The following is a 13070-nucleotide window of genomic DNA, read 5'->3' as shown; positions in this document are numbered from 1 at the left end:
ACGAGATGAATACCTTCACTTTGAGGTAAGGATGTGTATTTAAATACAAACGATTTTACCGGATCATAACTGACAAATAGGTGTATTCATGTGTCGTTTCAGGGCTTGTACGGTAAATGTGTGCCGCCTCCAAATTACAAGCTGCGTCCAAACGTCACAAGATGCCTTTATCGCCTTCTGCACAGAAAGCAAATAACGTGAAGACAGTTGTTCTGGTAAGTGCGTCGGTATCTATTCGATCTGTTTAAGTAATCCATATCATACTCATAAATGCAATACCTATAGGAAACGGTTAAAATTTTCAAAACCTTTTGATGTCTTTTATAGTGTGAAGAATATCTTAACTGGAGAGTTACGCAGCAATGACACTGTCCCGCGCTCAGAAGCTACAATTTGAACGGTAACTCGGTCAACTGTTCTACACGTGTGGTGGTGTATGCTTCCAAGATATGTCAGACATAGAGGATGCTGTTTTCGGTCTAAGTCTTCGTAAATGATAAGCTTACCTGTGAATCACCAATTCACTGAATCCACTTATGTTTTTTTTTGTTTTTGTTTTTTTTTCTTGTTGTGGAAGTGAGGCCGATTTAGTAATTCGAGAGGACTGCGATAGAAGCCAAAGAAGACAATTACGAGAGCTTTCAGGCAGGCTAAATCATAAAACGCTTTTATTGCCGCCTACAGATAGAGATTTATCGCATGACGCACCACGTTGTTGTAACAACAACAACAACAACAACAAAAATACCGCCCGCCCGCTCTCTATTGTTTAGAAATCCGGACGACAAACGTTTCTTTTATTTATTTATTTATTTATTTATTTATTTATTTATTTATTTATTTATTTATTTAATTAATTTATTTATTTACTTTTACTTGGCCTAAAATCCGCCAAACTCACAAGTGACGTAGGTAAAGCAAGCAATACGTTAACACTCCAGGAGACGACAAAAGGTAGAAAACCAGGGGAAATTGTCACAGGTTTTTACGCCGAGTGCCGTTTAAACATTCTGCTGTAACTGGATAATCAGAGATAAGTCTAGGGGTGTCAAACCAGTCTAGCTATTTTGGGAGCTGTGGAACCTGCCAGGTTTTCAAGTACTAAATATCAAATGTGCAATTTAGACATTTTCAAAGAGCGCTGTTTACTTATGGAAATGGACTTTTTTGCATCAATAACACCGCCACTGCTAAAGATGGACAGCTGAAGTTTTAAAACCACTGAAACCACAACTGATAACTTTCAACCGTTAACTTGTGCATTAGTTAAACTCAGGTACTTGTTATTTACGAAGACAACAATAACAGAGGATTTGAAAACGATAACGACCAAGCTTCTTTACAAACTGACTTAATTAAACTGGATTTCTTTCCAACCAAGTGTGACAGGTGACAGAATCGCCTTCAATAGCCAATAGCATTATTTAAAATAACAGTAGCGTGACCTAGCGGACGAAAGACTCTCTTCTTAGAGAAATTCAAAATAACGTTTACAGTATACGGTAGAAATGACCACGTGACCATGTTTATCCTTCATTTGCCGCTCGCTGTTTTCAGTTTCTCAGAAAATTGAGTATTTCTGGATTAGCATGAAAGTCAAAAGTGATTTGCACTATTCTAATCTATGTGCCACTTTTTGTCAAGAAAACATAAACGCGAATCTCACGCTTGCCGTTTACAGTAAACGCGATTCTATCTCTGTCTATTATCAAAGACATTTCATTGGATATCACATGATGTGGTAGGCTACCGCAACTAACGCTGAAGATAAATTAGTGAGAAAATGAAAAATATATATGTATGTTGTGGTTCAAATTTATCCTTGGCTTGAATTTTATCTTCCTATTATTTTGGGTATGGTAATGTATGATAATGAGTTCGAAACAGTGGGAAAAAAATTTAAACCAAGGATAAATTGAACAACAACTCATTCTTCAGGCTCAAAAACTTCCCATTTTAAATATAACGAAGACTCACCCGAAAATAACAAGAAATGTTTGATAATAACGAGAAAAAAGTTCTCTTTATTCTTTAAAATCGAAACTTCGATAAAAAAAATTTGCACTTTTAGCTGACAATCTGAAAAGCTAAAATGTCTGAATTTTAAGAGCGTTTTCACATTAATTATGAAAGGGAGTCGTGTGTAAGTCACGAATATTTAAAATACCTCTGGATGGAAACATTTTGATAAAAATAGGTAAAAATATATCACAGAATCATTGCAAACGAGTTTAAAATTTCTGTAGCAACATAGCCGCAGGTGAATTCTAAAGTTAACTGATAGTTTCCATTACATTAGTACAAACGGACTTTTTCTTTGCATTATCAACAATAATCAACGCTTGTTTAAGCCAAGAAACCTCCGTTTCTGACACCAGAAACTTCCTTCTTATATCTCTGAAGTCGGCGCATCTTTGCTCTAAACTATTCCTTAAATGTCGATTTTCTTCACCCAATGCCACCATGTTGTCGTGTAAATCGTTATATTTTTGCTTAAATTCTTCAAGCGCAAGATTTTGCAGCTGGCTTCGATTCCTCGCTTCCTCCAATTCCTTCTGAGTCGCTGTAAGAACGAACGATAACTCAGAAAATTTTCCCTGGCTGTCAAGATGTGCCCTAAAAATCTCGTTCAGTTCGTGACAAAGCGTCAAAAGATGCTCGCTTTTGTTGTGGTCCATCTTAGACTCACCCCCGCTTCTTTCATTACTGCATTCTGTAAGCTGCTCTCTAAGCTCATTCACCTGGTCCTTATAAGACGCAACTTCGTTCTCCAACGTTTGAATTCGACTCTTTCTTTCGGCGTCCCGTTTTTCCCAGTTTTCCAAAGCAATTCTCAGCTCGCGAACTTCTTTCCAATAGCCTTCCATTTCAGATTTCAACTGTTTCCTAACCCTTTCCTTCTCGTGTTCGCTTTTCTCGGTTTTCTTTGTCAATATTTCCATTTCATTGATCGCTTCAACCGCTTGATCACTTGCCAAGTTTGTTTGAGCTCTCAACTTACAAACTTCACTCTGGTATTTACCAACAAACGTTCTCAACTCCTCGATCTCGGCCAAACCTTTCTCATATTCCTCTTTGTAAACCAAAACCATATTTTCCAATTCTTCGACTCGCTTCGTTTTCTCGCATTCAATCTCTTCCAAACTTTCAATTTTCTCCTTCAAAACCTTCATTTCACACGCGTGTGCTTCAGCCTCAGCTTTTAACTCCTCCTCTAATTTAAACCTCTCAATAAGTTCTTCTTCCAGTCGAGATTTAAACGTTTCTAACTGGTTCTGCACCGTAGCTAAATCTTTGCGAGTTATGTACAGTTCGGATTCAAACTCATCCCTCACAATGGGTCGTCCGCAACTATCGCACGGTGTTTGCGAACACGAATTGCCCTGTAAATGTAACCCCGTTTTCTTGCCACTCGTCACAACTGTTTCACCTCTTCCGTTGTCAAAGTCTGTGTTTACATGAGAAATCAGGCATTTTGGGTCTTGTTTCTCCGTATTACAGTTTGTGTAAACATACTTTTCTTCAGTACTTGTGTGAAGCGAGTCACGCGCGGGTAAATCTTGAGATCCTCTCCAAACCATCACCTGTTCTTTCGTGCCATTAAAGCAGGTATCAGCCATTTTCAAGTTATCCCCCTCTGCTTCAACTGAAATCTTATCGTCAAGCGAGAGCATCTTTTCTGGAGTCTTAATTCTAATGATTTCTCTGATACTCTTGCTTCCAGTCGGTGGAGACGATAACCTTATTGTAATATGCGTCATGTCGCTGCACTTCTTTAATCCGTCGCGTCTCCAAACATTCTAGCAACAGCGCGAAAAATACAAAACGCGATAAAACGCTGTCCATTTCTTGGCTTAAATCCAACGATTTCATCTTCGCGTCCAGGCGCGTAAGTTTGCGATTACATGCAAAAGACCTGTGGATGAAAGCCTACAGATGAATTTGAAATTCAAGTGGTTTCAAAACAGACGAAAACGACTTTGAATTAGTAATAGGCTTCACCAATCAAATTATCCTCAATGCCACCTGTAGGAGTATTCAATAATGTCGCAATATCAAAAGCGTTCGTCAAATTAGCCGTAGCGCGAGCCTATCGGCTTTTGTTGCGTCTGTATTCTAATTAAAAATCACTCCAAGAAAAAGCGTTTAATCACGCCCAGCTCGTAGGGCCACTCGACTTGTGATTAACTTTAACATGCGGTATAAATATTGGTGGGAGCTTTATTATGGCAAATTAGCGACTTTTTTCGTAGCTTTGCGAATCATTGTTTTTATTATTAAAGAAACTGAAATTCTCTGGTGGTATTTAATGTTTGTGAATCCAGTAATTCATGACATTCATCGGCCCGTATAAAACTACCGAAGCTGATATAACTTTCGCGAAAACAGAAATTGTGGTCGTGTTTTTATTTTAGCTGAACATGATAATAATTTGATAAGCTTTATTTTTTAACAGTATCCTTTGGAAAACATCTTGTTGAGAACGAATTTTTTGTTGGATTTTTTTAGCGGGGTCATAAAACTCACAAACATCATCCCCTCCCCCCTCCCCACGCAAATTTCATGCCGTAAACAGGAAGATTTTTTATGTAATTTTAAACCTAGTTTAACGGCCATTAAACTAGGTTTAATGGCCTTACCTTCCACGAGTCTCCTGTAGCTCAGTGGTAGAGCATCCGAACTAACAGGTTTGACTCAATTAAATTTGATGAGACAAAACAAGAAATTGAAGTTTTACTCCATGTTTAAAACTGACTCTCACAAAGCTGATTTCTTGGACACAATAAACAATCCCTCTCACAGGAAAACGATAAATAAATTTCGTCTCGGAAATCATCGATTACGGATTGAAACTGGCAGACACACAATACCAAAAAAAAACCCAGAAAATCTCCGAATTTGCTTTTTCTGCCACTTTAATGAAGTTGAACATGAATTGCATTTTATACTCCATTGCCACCTTTACGATAATTTACGTTGAAATTTCTTCGAAGACATAATATGAAAATATCCCCATTTAAATGATCTTGACGATACTTCTAAAATTATTTTTCTTTTTAATAATGTTGACCCTACTATATGCAGACTTACAGCTGCCTATACCCACTCATGTATGGATTATAGACAGACTTAAATTATTTTTAATTATTTAATTTATAATGGTAATTGAACTGAGTGGAGTGCAATTTGGTCTGAAATCATACGCGTGATTTCAAAATCGAATGAGCGCGCAGCGCGAGTTTGATTTGAAATCACAAGCATGATTTCACACCAAAATTGCACGACACAAAGTTCAATTACCACTTTATTACACCTATTTTGAAATCACAGAGTTTTATTGTCAATATTAATACTCTATTTTTGTTGCTTCATTTCCATTTTGATGGGCTACTAAAGAAAGGATGCGATTTAGATAAAAAAAAAAATGGTGCAATTTAGGAATAAATAGCACTGCTGAGAGCTAATCAGATTGCAAGGATCACCAGTGATTTCAAAATGGATGTAATAAAGTGAGAAACCCTTTTGTATTTAGATTATACTATATTAGCCCTATTGTAATACCATGTACTCATGTGGGAATACCCAATAAGTTGTTGTTGTTGTTGTTGTTGTTGATATGAGAAGATGGATTGCCAACAAGGCACATAGTACCGAGTCGGCTATAATCATCTCATATCCAACAAGGGCAAGTGCAATAATAATATGTTTCATTAAAAACAATAAAGACATATTGCTAGATCTTGCTGATTTCACTCTGCAAGAACAACCAGAAGACAATTAAATTGCCGTTATTTCTCGGGCATGGTATAATGGTTCATATACCATGGCCACTAAGCCAATCAAATCCCTGGAATTGCATTATACAATGATCTAATTTTTAATAATAATAATAATATTATAACATACCTCTTAACCTATCAAAGGCGTAAGCGTCACACCTCACTATGTTGAGGAGCCACTGTCAGACTGTGAAGAATATTCAATCTCCTGAACAATAAAGCTCTGGTCTGTTATCCTGTAGATAACCTTTGCCAGTGAAGAGTCATCTCTGGTATTAGATGGTAATACAGACAGCTCAAAGAGTCCTACTTCCTTCTCTTGGGTTAGCAGAAAACACTGGACCCAACGTTCATAAAATAACTGCCTTGGAACAGACTTGGCACCACTGGGAAGTGTAATGGACATCATTAGCATACCAGATGGCTCTTCTGTGGGCTGATTACTTCTAATCAACAACAAAAAAACAAACTGGCATTTAAAAATTTCAACAATTTTCAACATGAAACACACAATCTGATTGTTTGTATGCATTTATAAGTATTATCTAATGCTTACACAATTGCTTGTATCTATATAGTGATGCAATTTTACTGGCATGCTGGGCTAATACACGTTTATTGTAAACAGATATAAAGACCTAATTTATGCAGTAATTTTACTTAATCATACAATGCAAAACCCTATTTAAAGACTATGATCCACCCCCGAGTACTAACTCAAAATTAATGCGGAAATTCCAGATCCTTACTGTACAAACTCAGAAATATTACTACTCATGTAAAATGTTAGAAAAACCTCCAAATATTCTAGAATTGAAGTCAGCGCTAATCTTACAATGGAAAGTTGAAAAAATGGGAAATTTAAAATTAATTTAAATTAACGAAAACGCACAATTTTTTTTTTTTTTTTTTTTTTTTCTTCCAGTGACAAAATTTCATTCTTTTCTTACTGCTTTCCTGTTTTTTTTTTTTTTTTTTAGTAGCGTGTAACCCGCAGTTTGTAAGTAATCTAGTTACTGTTATGTTTAAGGCTATCTGTATTAAATTGTAAGTAGAGTCCTGTTTTGTTCAGTAGCGTAAGTAACCAGTAAACATGTATTGTAGGTAGAATACTGTATTGTCTAGTGATATATTTAGCCCGTACTGTAAGTAATGTAAGTAATGTGATTTTGCAAACAATAAAAAAAAAATAAATAAATAAATAAATAAATAAATAAAAACTGAACTTACAAAGAAAAAAAAAAAAATAATACAATGCAAAACTATTGAACTTTAAGGTGGCTTACTACAGTTTTGAGTAACAAAAAATTTCTTTACACGCAGGTGTCACGTAAGCAATTACGTGCAAGCAAATATCATGCGAGTGATCAAGGAAAACAAGCAAGCAGTTCATAATGCACACACACAAGTGAACGGGTTTTCCCCAAAGTGTGTGCAGTGCACATGCCCAAAATAAGGTTGTATGTATATATATTCTTGAAATCTAGCCGTACGACCTATGCTCAATTTTTGATATTTTTAAATATATATCAACATTGATCTTTGGATATTTTTTTTTTCAAAATCTGTGAGGCAGATTTTAATATATTTTTTCAAAATTCCCATTTTGACATTTTCGTTGATGTGCAAAAACCTCTCTTAAAGATTTTTGTTTTAACTTGTAAGAATGTGTATTTTGATCCAAAGTTTAAACGGTAAGATTTTGAGGTAGGGTCGTAGAGGTGGCTTTTGAGTAAAACATTTTCAAAGAATTAGAGCCCAGCCCTCTGATGGGTACTTGGCCACTAGTTTTGAGCCACTTCTAGCATTGTAAAATAACAAACACTCATTGTCTTGGTAATGATTTTGACTTTGCATTTGTTGTTTGTTCCCTCAAAATGAATGCCAGTGACCATATTATTGAAAGCATCTGGTGACCCCCATAAACTGTAGTAAGCCACCTTAATCGGCCTTGTCATCCCACTTTACTGCCTGTGTCCCAGTACTCCAGTTTGTGATTTAGACAAGTGTCACCCCATTGGACCGATCTTTCCTATGAGGCCAGCTTAGATAACATAACATAATATAACATTATGTTCTCATGCTCGTCTTGTCCCACCTCGGCTAGCTTTGTGGCTATTTGTGGGACAAGCCCCTTATATCATCTGAATTTGTCACGAGGGAGGGAAGGGAGTGTCACCCCATTGGACCGATGTTTCCTATGAAGTCAGCTTAGATAACATAACATGATAACAAAACCTAACATTATGTTCTCGTGCTCGTCTTGTCCCGCCTCAACTGGCTTTGTGGCTATTTGTGGGACAAGCCCTTATATCATCTGAATTTTTAATAAAATTAATAATTGTTGTTGTTGTTGTTTGTTGTTATGGGTATGACAGGGTTCAGAAAAAAGGAGAAAATAAAAAAATCACGTAATTTAAGTGTCAATGTAATTAGCCCAGGGCAATTGGGGACATGCACTTTCCAGATCAAATTGGAATTTGAAAAAGTTAGTTTTTGAAGAGAGAAGAAAACCACAGTACCCAGAGACAAGCCTCTCAGAACAAGAACAAGAACAAACAACAAACTCAACCAACATAAGACACAGAGTCTAGGAATCAAACCCGGGCCACATTGGTGGGAGGTGGGTGCTCTCACCACAATGACATCCCCCCCCCCCCGCCCAAAAAAGGGCTTTGCTTTACATCACACTCCTTTTCATTTGTTAAACATTTTGTATTTGACATTAAAGTGAAGCATTATTACCAGCTTGTATTATAACATGTAAAGTGTAAGCGGTAATGTGTGGTATACTTAGATTTATCACTTTGTTCCATCTTGACATTATAATAATAATAATAATAATAATAATAATAATAATAATAATAATAATAAAACTTATACAGCACCAATATCAATAGCAGCTATTTTCATCAGCGGTAAAAACACAAAAAATTAAAATATATCTAACGTTAATACTATAAAACTACTACTTGTTTGTGTCATTATAATTACAAAAGAAAAAAGAAAGGGGCTTGTAAGAGGATTAAGAACATTTCCAATCCAGCTTCCCTCGTCAATTTTTACCCCATTTCAGCATCCCATGCGAAATTTCAGAATCCTATTCCTTTGGCATTATACAAAGTGGAAGGTTGGCAAGGCGAAGGAGACAGAGGTGGGGGTGAGTGTGGATTGTACGAGTCTTCTGTTTTCCTTACATGTTTCTTCCAGTTTCCAAGCCTTCCTTATTGCATCCATCCTCACAGAATAATTTATATTTCTATGGTAAAAAATTATGGTTTACAGTATTGTATTTTTTTTTCTCATTCCTCCTGTTTCCTTCCACATTACAAATCCTCCTTTCTCCCTCTCTTCTCTCACTCTCCATAACATCCAACAAATGTGATGAAACTTATTCTATTTATACTCTATTTTTATAGTGGCTTTTGTACACGTTTCTGCTTTCTATGTTTGTCAACCAATCATATTAATTTTCATCTTTTCATAAGTATCATTTTAAATATTGTAACTGTTTGTTTCCATTTATACTCAGCTCTGAAGAAGGTTAGTTGTCTAACCAAAATATTAGGCAATAGAATTACCCTTTTTAGCTGTCCAATCAGTCTTGCATTTGGTTTTACACAACATATCACCCTGTTCTCTCGGGACCACCCCTTCCAACTAGAGTTACACGATTGGCCATTTGGTTAAAATTAGCATCAAAACTCTAAATTTGCAAAGACTATAGCGACAAGACATTGAGGGATGCTGGATCTCGACAGACCTAGATCAGAAAATACTTTGATCTCTCTTGAATTATCAGCTTCATTTATTTAATACCTTCAAACTTTTATATACATAATGGTCCAACCATTAAAACTTGTAGTACATCACATCCCTCCATCCAACCCTCATTCTGACCCTCAGGGGTGGGAGGGGGGGGGGGGGTTCCTTACCTATATAAGCTATATAGGTGTGTGCACCCAATTGCAATTGCCCAAAGGGGATGGTTTTTGATTTTAGTCTGTAAGTCTGAAAATTTGTTTGGATTTTACAGATACAAAAATGAATTCTAGAAACTATAGTGAACTTTAGAGGCCAGGTCCTTAAAAAAGGGTGACAAAATGATAGGTTTTGGTCTGAAATAAGGTCAGGGTTTACAGAATCCAGCCACACAACCAGGGCCCAGTTGCTCGAAGCATGGTTAGCGCTAACCCGGGTTAAATACCATAACAACCCATAGGTTTTAATACCTTTTAACCAATGGTTAGCACCAACCATGCTTTGAGCAACTCAGCCCAGTACACAACTCAACCAAAAAATCCAAGGAGTACCCCCTCCACCCTCTACATCTATATTTATACATGGCAAAGGTTGCCCATCGCGCAACGGTGTGCTGGTGCAGGTGTATATACTTAACACATATTTATTAAAAATACAGTGCTATGTTATACAGTGCAGTATATGGTGTTTATACACATGTAGAGGAAACATATATAAATACAATTAAAATTAATTAAATGTTAAAATGTACCCACAGGGCAAGTTTGAAGGGGGCCTCTAATAGGCCATTTCCGAGGTGCTGTGAACCTCATTAAATTGAGTACAAGGCTAAGTGCAAAGTTTTTATTATGAAAATTAGTTTTCATTCATATACAAACAAAACTAATTTTCATATGAAAAGTTTTTGCACTTAGCCTTGCTTTCATAATTAGGTTCACAGCAACTCAGAAATGGCCTATTGGATATTTTGAATGTTAAGTGGCAGTTCATTCCACTCTTTTATCCTTATTGGGAAGAACATGTTCTTGTATATCTCCCTCCGTGCGCCAGGATTGATAAGTGTAGCCTGTGATCTTGTATTATATCTGTGTGATGGTATTTGCAAAGTGTGCTGGTATTGTGATTGCGTTCCTGCCTTTTAATGTCTCTGAGAATATTTCTAAACGTCGACACTTTCTTTGTGCAAACAGCACATAATACTGTAACCTTTGTAATTTGTACACTCTTGTCATCAGAGTTATGTCAGTAGTAAAGCTAGGGAAGGGGCATGGGGAGGAAACATTTTCAGTCCACCCTCCCTTTTGCCCCGCCTCCCCTCCCCCCACCTCCCTCTATCCCAAAAATTTACATACACCACTTCTCTGGCTCTACAATACAAAAACTTACGTTTGTTTTGACCTTTGAAAGAGAAAAGCGTCCACCGTCAATGCGAACACCTTTGCTACCAATGACAAATCTTCATTTCTGATAGTCGCCGGAAAATAAGCACTAATGTCATCAACAATGACCGCAGTAAACAGTCGAGATGTCGAGAAATGAATGCATGCCATGTACTTCAAAAATTCTTCCCTCGTCTCCAAATACACCATCTGAATATAGTTTAAAGTGCCACTAGCAGGCTGAGGTCTTCCATGAGCAAGCAAAGGAAGCTTCGAAAACTTTTTAGGGCAGATGTATAGCACATGTTTTTCTTCGTCTGCAAAGCTTAGCGCCAGTTCGAAGAGGAGAGATGTTTTCCCGCTCGATGAAGGACCACATAACAGAAATTTATCAAACCCAGAGGTTTTCCTTGGATCAAAGAGTAAAGATGACGTAGTATCCTCTGCTTTTTCTGTGGATTCATGATCAAGTGATTGATTAATACCGAAAATTCGAGACAACATCTCTGGTTTCCGCGGAAAAAAAACTTTCTTTGCAAGGCGTCAAAAAACGACCGCGGAGAAGACTGGTTACCAGAAAGGACCACTGGTGGGCGTGGCGATGACGTATCCGATTTGGAGTTTCGGCACCCTTTCGTCGCGTTGTATATTTGTATCTATTGGAATTAGCTGTCTCAGCCCTCTTTTTTTTCGTTGAAACTCAATTGGGCCTAAGGATAGTCATTACTTGACTCCATAAACATTATTACGCGGGAGATCAGCGAGCGGTAGTCCAGTCCTGCCCCCCCCCCCCCCCCCCCGCTCTCGCCCCTTCGCTCGCCTGAAAAACGCAGAAAAACAACACGTGTTCTGCAGGTTAGGTTCAGCCGTGATGTGCGACCCGTCCAACACCTCCATTATTTCCATTCAGTGTAATTCCATAGAGAAACAAAATGTTTAAAAATATTTTTTTAACGCAGCTTTGTCATTTATATCAGCATTTTGGCCCCTAAATTCCGCAAAAATAAAAAATGAGACAAGAAATATAAAAGATAGAAACCGACGTTTCCGTGTATCTGGCGCCATTATCAAGGTTACATAATTAATGATAAAAAGGTGGTTTGTGAATAGGCTAAGTTGAAAGCGAATTGCATAGAAAAGTGCCAAGCTAATTACCTGTTTTATCAGTGTTTCATTTGGTATTTTTAACAGATTTTATTATATCTCTCAGTTATGTATGATATTATCGTAATTTCTTAATAGCATGAGATATATTAAACATTTGAGAAAACTACACACACTTTTGAATTTGAAAGACATGTTTCAAATACAACCGTATCCATCATCAGTTTCGGGATGTTACAAGTTGTGAAAATATAAATATATACAACAAGCGGTAGAAAATTACAATAATGAACAATGTAGCTAATTACATGTTACATAATACTAAAAGGGAATACAAAACAATGATTTAACAATGTGGCTGATTTCAAGAACAGATGTGAAACAAATTGCATAATACTGAGAGATTACAGAAAAGAATAATGAAAAAAAAAATTAAAGTAAAAGTGTCAAATTAATATGTTTGAGCTTTTTGTTGAGTGAGGGTCGCTCCCATTTAATGTGGAGGGCCTCTTTGATCTTGAGTTGAAACGTAGTGGTAGCCGAGTCCAGAATGGAAAAACAAGCCTTCGAACAAAAATCCCTACATGACTCTGAGCTTGAAGATGTGAGAATTACGGTCAGAGTGTAAGTGTTCGTGAACCCTTGTGGTAAAACGTCGAGTGGTTTCCCCGACATAGAGAAAGATAGGAGACAAGATAGGAGAATTTGTTCTTTGATATAAGGGGCTAAAGGGTTAAATGCAATCATTCTGTATTGACTGTCTCTGGAGTATTCTCTTGAAACTTCTTTCATTAATAGAAGTTACTGGCTTAGGCCCCGTTTATATGGAGAAAAGTTGTCCCGGGTAGAAGGGTCACTCGCCTACCCGAGCTACCCTGGGCGAGCCAACTTTTCCTACATTTCTTTACAAAACTTGGCGAGCCGTTTACAGGAGAAACGAAAAGTTGGCTCGGCTGGAAGGGTGACCCGCCTAGCCGGAGCACCCTTTTTCGATGGTAGGGTCACCCTCCTAGCCGGGCCAACTTTTCTCCATATAAACACTTTG

At 37.2% G+C, this 13070-nt stretch overlaps 2 protein-coding genes across 3 annotated transcripts; both read right to left on the bottom strand.

Moving 5' to 3' along the window:
- Window positions 1–1120: 1120 nt before the first annotated feature.
- On the bottom strand, window positions 1121–3761 carry LOC146480870 (uncharacterized). The gene has a single exon (XM_085109210.1). The coding sequence runs from the start codon at window positions 3759–3761 to the stop codon at window positions 2274–2276; it is 1488 nt and encodes a 495-aa protein (XP_084965336.1). The 3' UTR covers window positions 1121–2273.
- Window positions 3762–3773: 12 nt separating this feature from the next.
- LOC146480869 (uncharacterized) lies at window positions 3774–11480 on the bottom strand. Of its 2 annotated transcripts, none has more exons than XM_085109211.1 (3): window positions 10929–11480; window positions 5908–6226; window positions 3774–3916 (listed from the first exon to the last, which is right to left on the bottom strand). In XM_085109211.1, the coding sequence occupies exons 1-2, from the start codon at window positions 11423–11425 to the stop codon at window positions 5944–5946; spliced, it is 780 nt and encodes a 259-aa protein (XP_084965337.1). In that variant the 5' UTR covers window positions 11426–11480; the 3' UTR covers window positions 3774–3916; window positions 5908–5943. The 2 variants fall into 2 exon arrangements, with proteins under 2 accessions (XP_084965337.1, XP_084965338.1); XM_085109212.1 differs by having other exon boundaries at window positions 5908–6223.
- Between the last annotated feature and the right edge of the window lie 1590 nt (window positions 11481–13070).

This window comes from Pavona decussata, unplaced genomic scaffold (assembly GCF_977016875.1).
Source record: "Pavona decussata unplaced genomic scaffold, jaPavDecu1.1 SCAFFOLD_52, whole genome shotgun sequence".
Taxonomy (NCBI): domain Eukaryota; kingdom Metazoa; phylum Cnidaria; class Anthozoa; order Scleractinia; family Agariciidae; genus Pavona; species Pavona decussata.
This window is presented reverse-complemented; position numbering and strand designations above follow the sequence as displayed.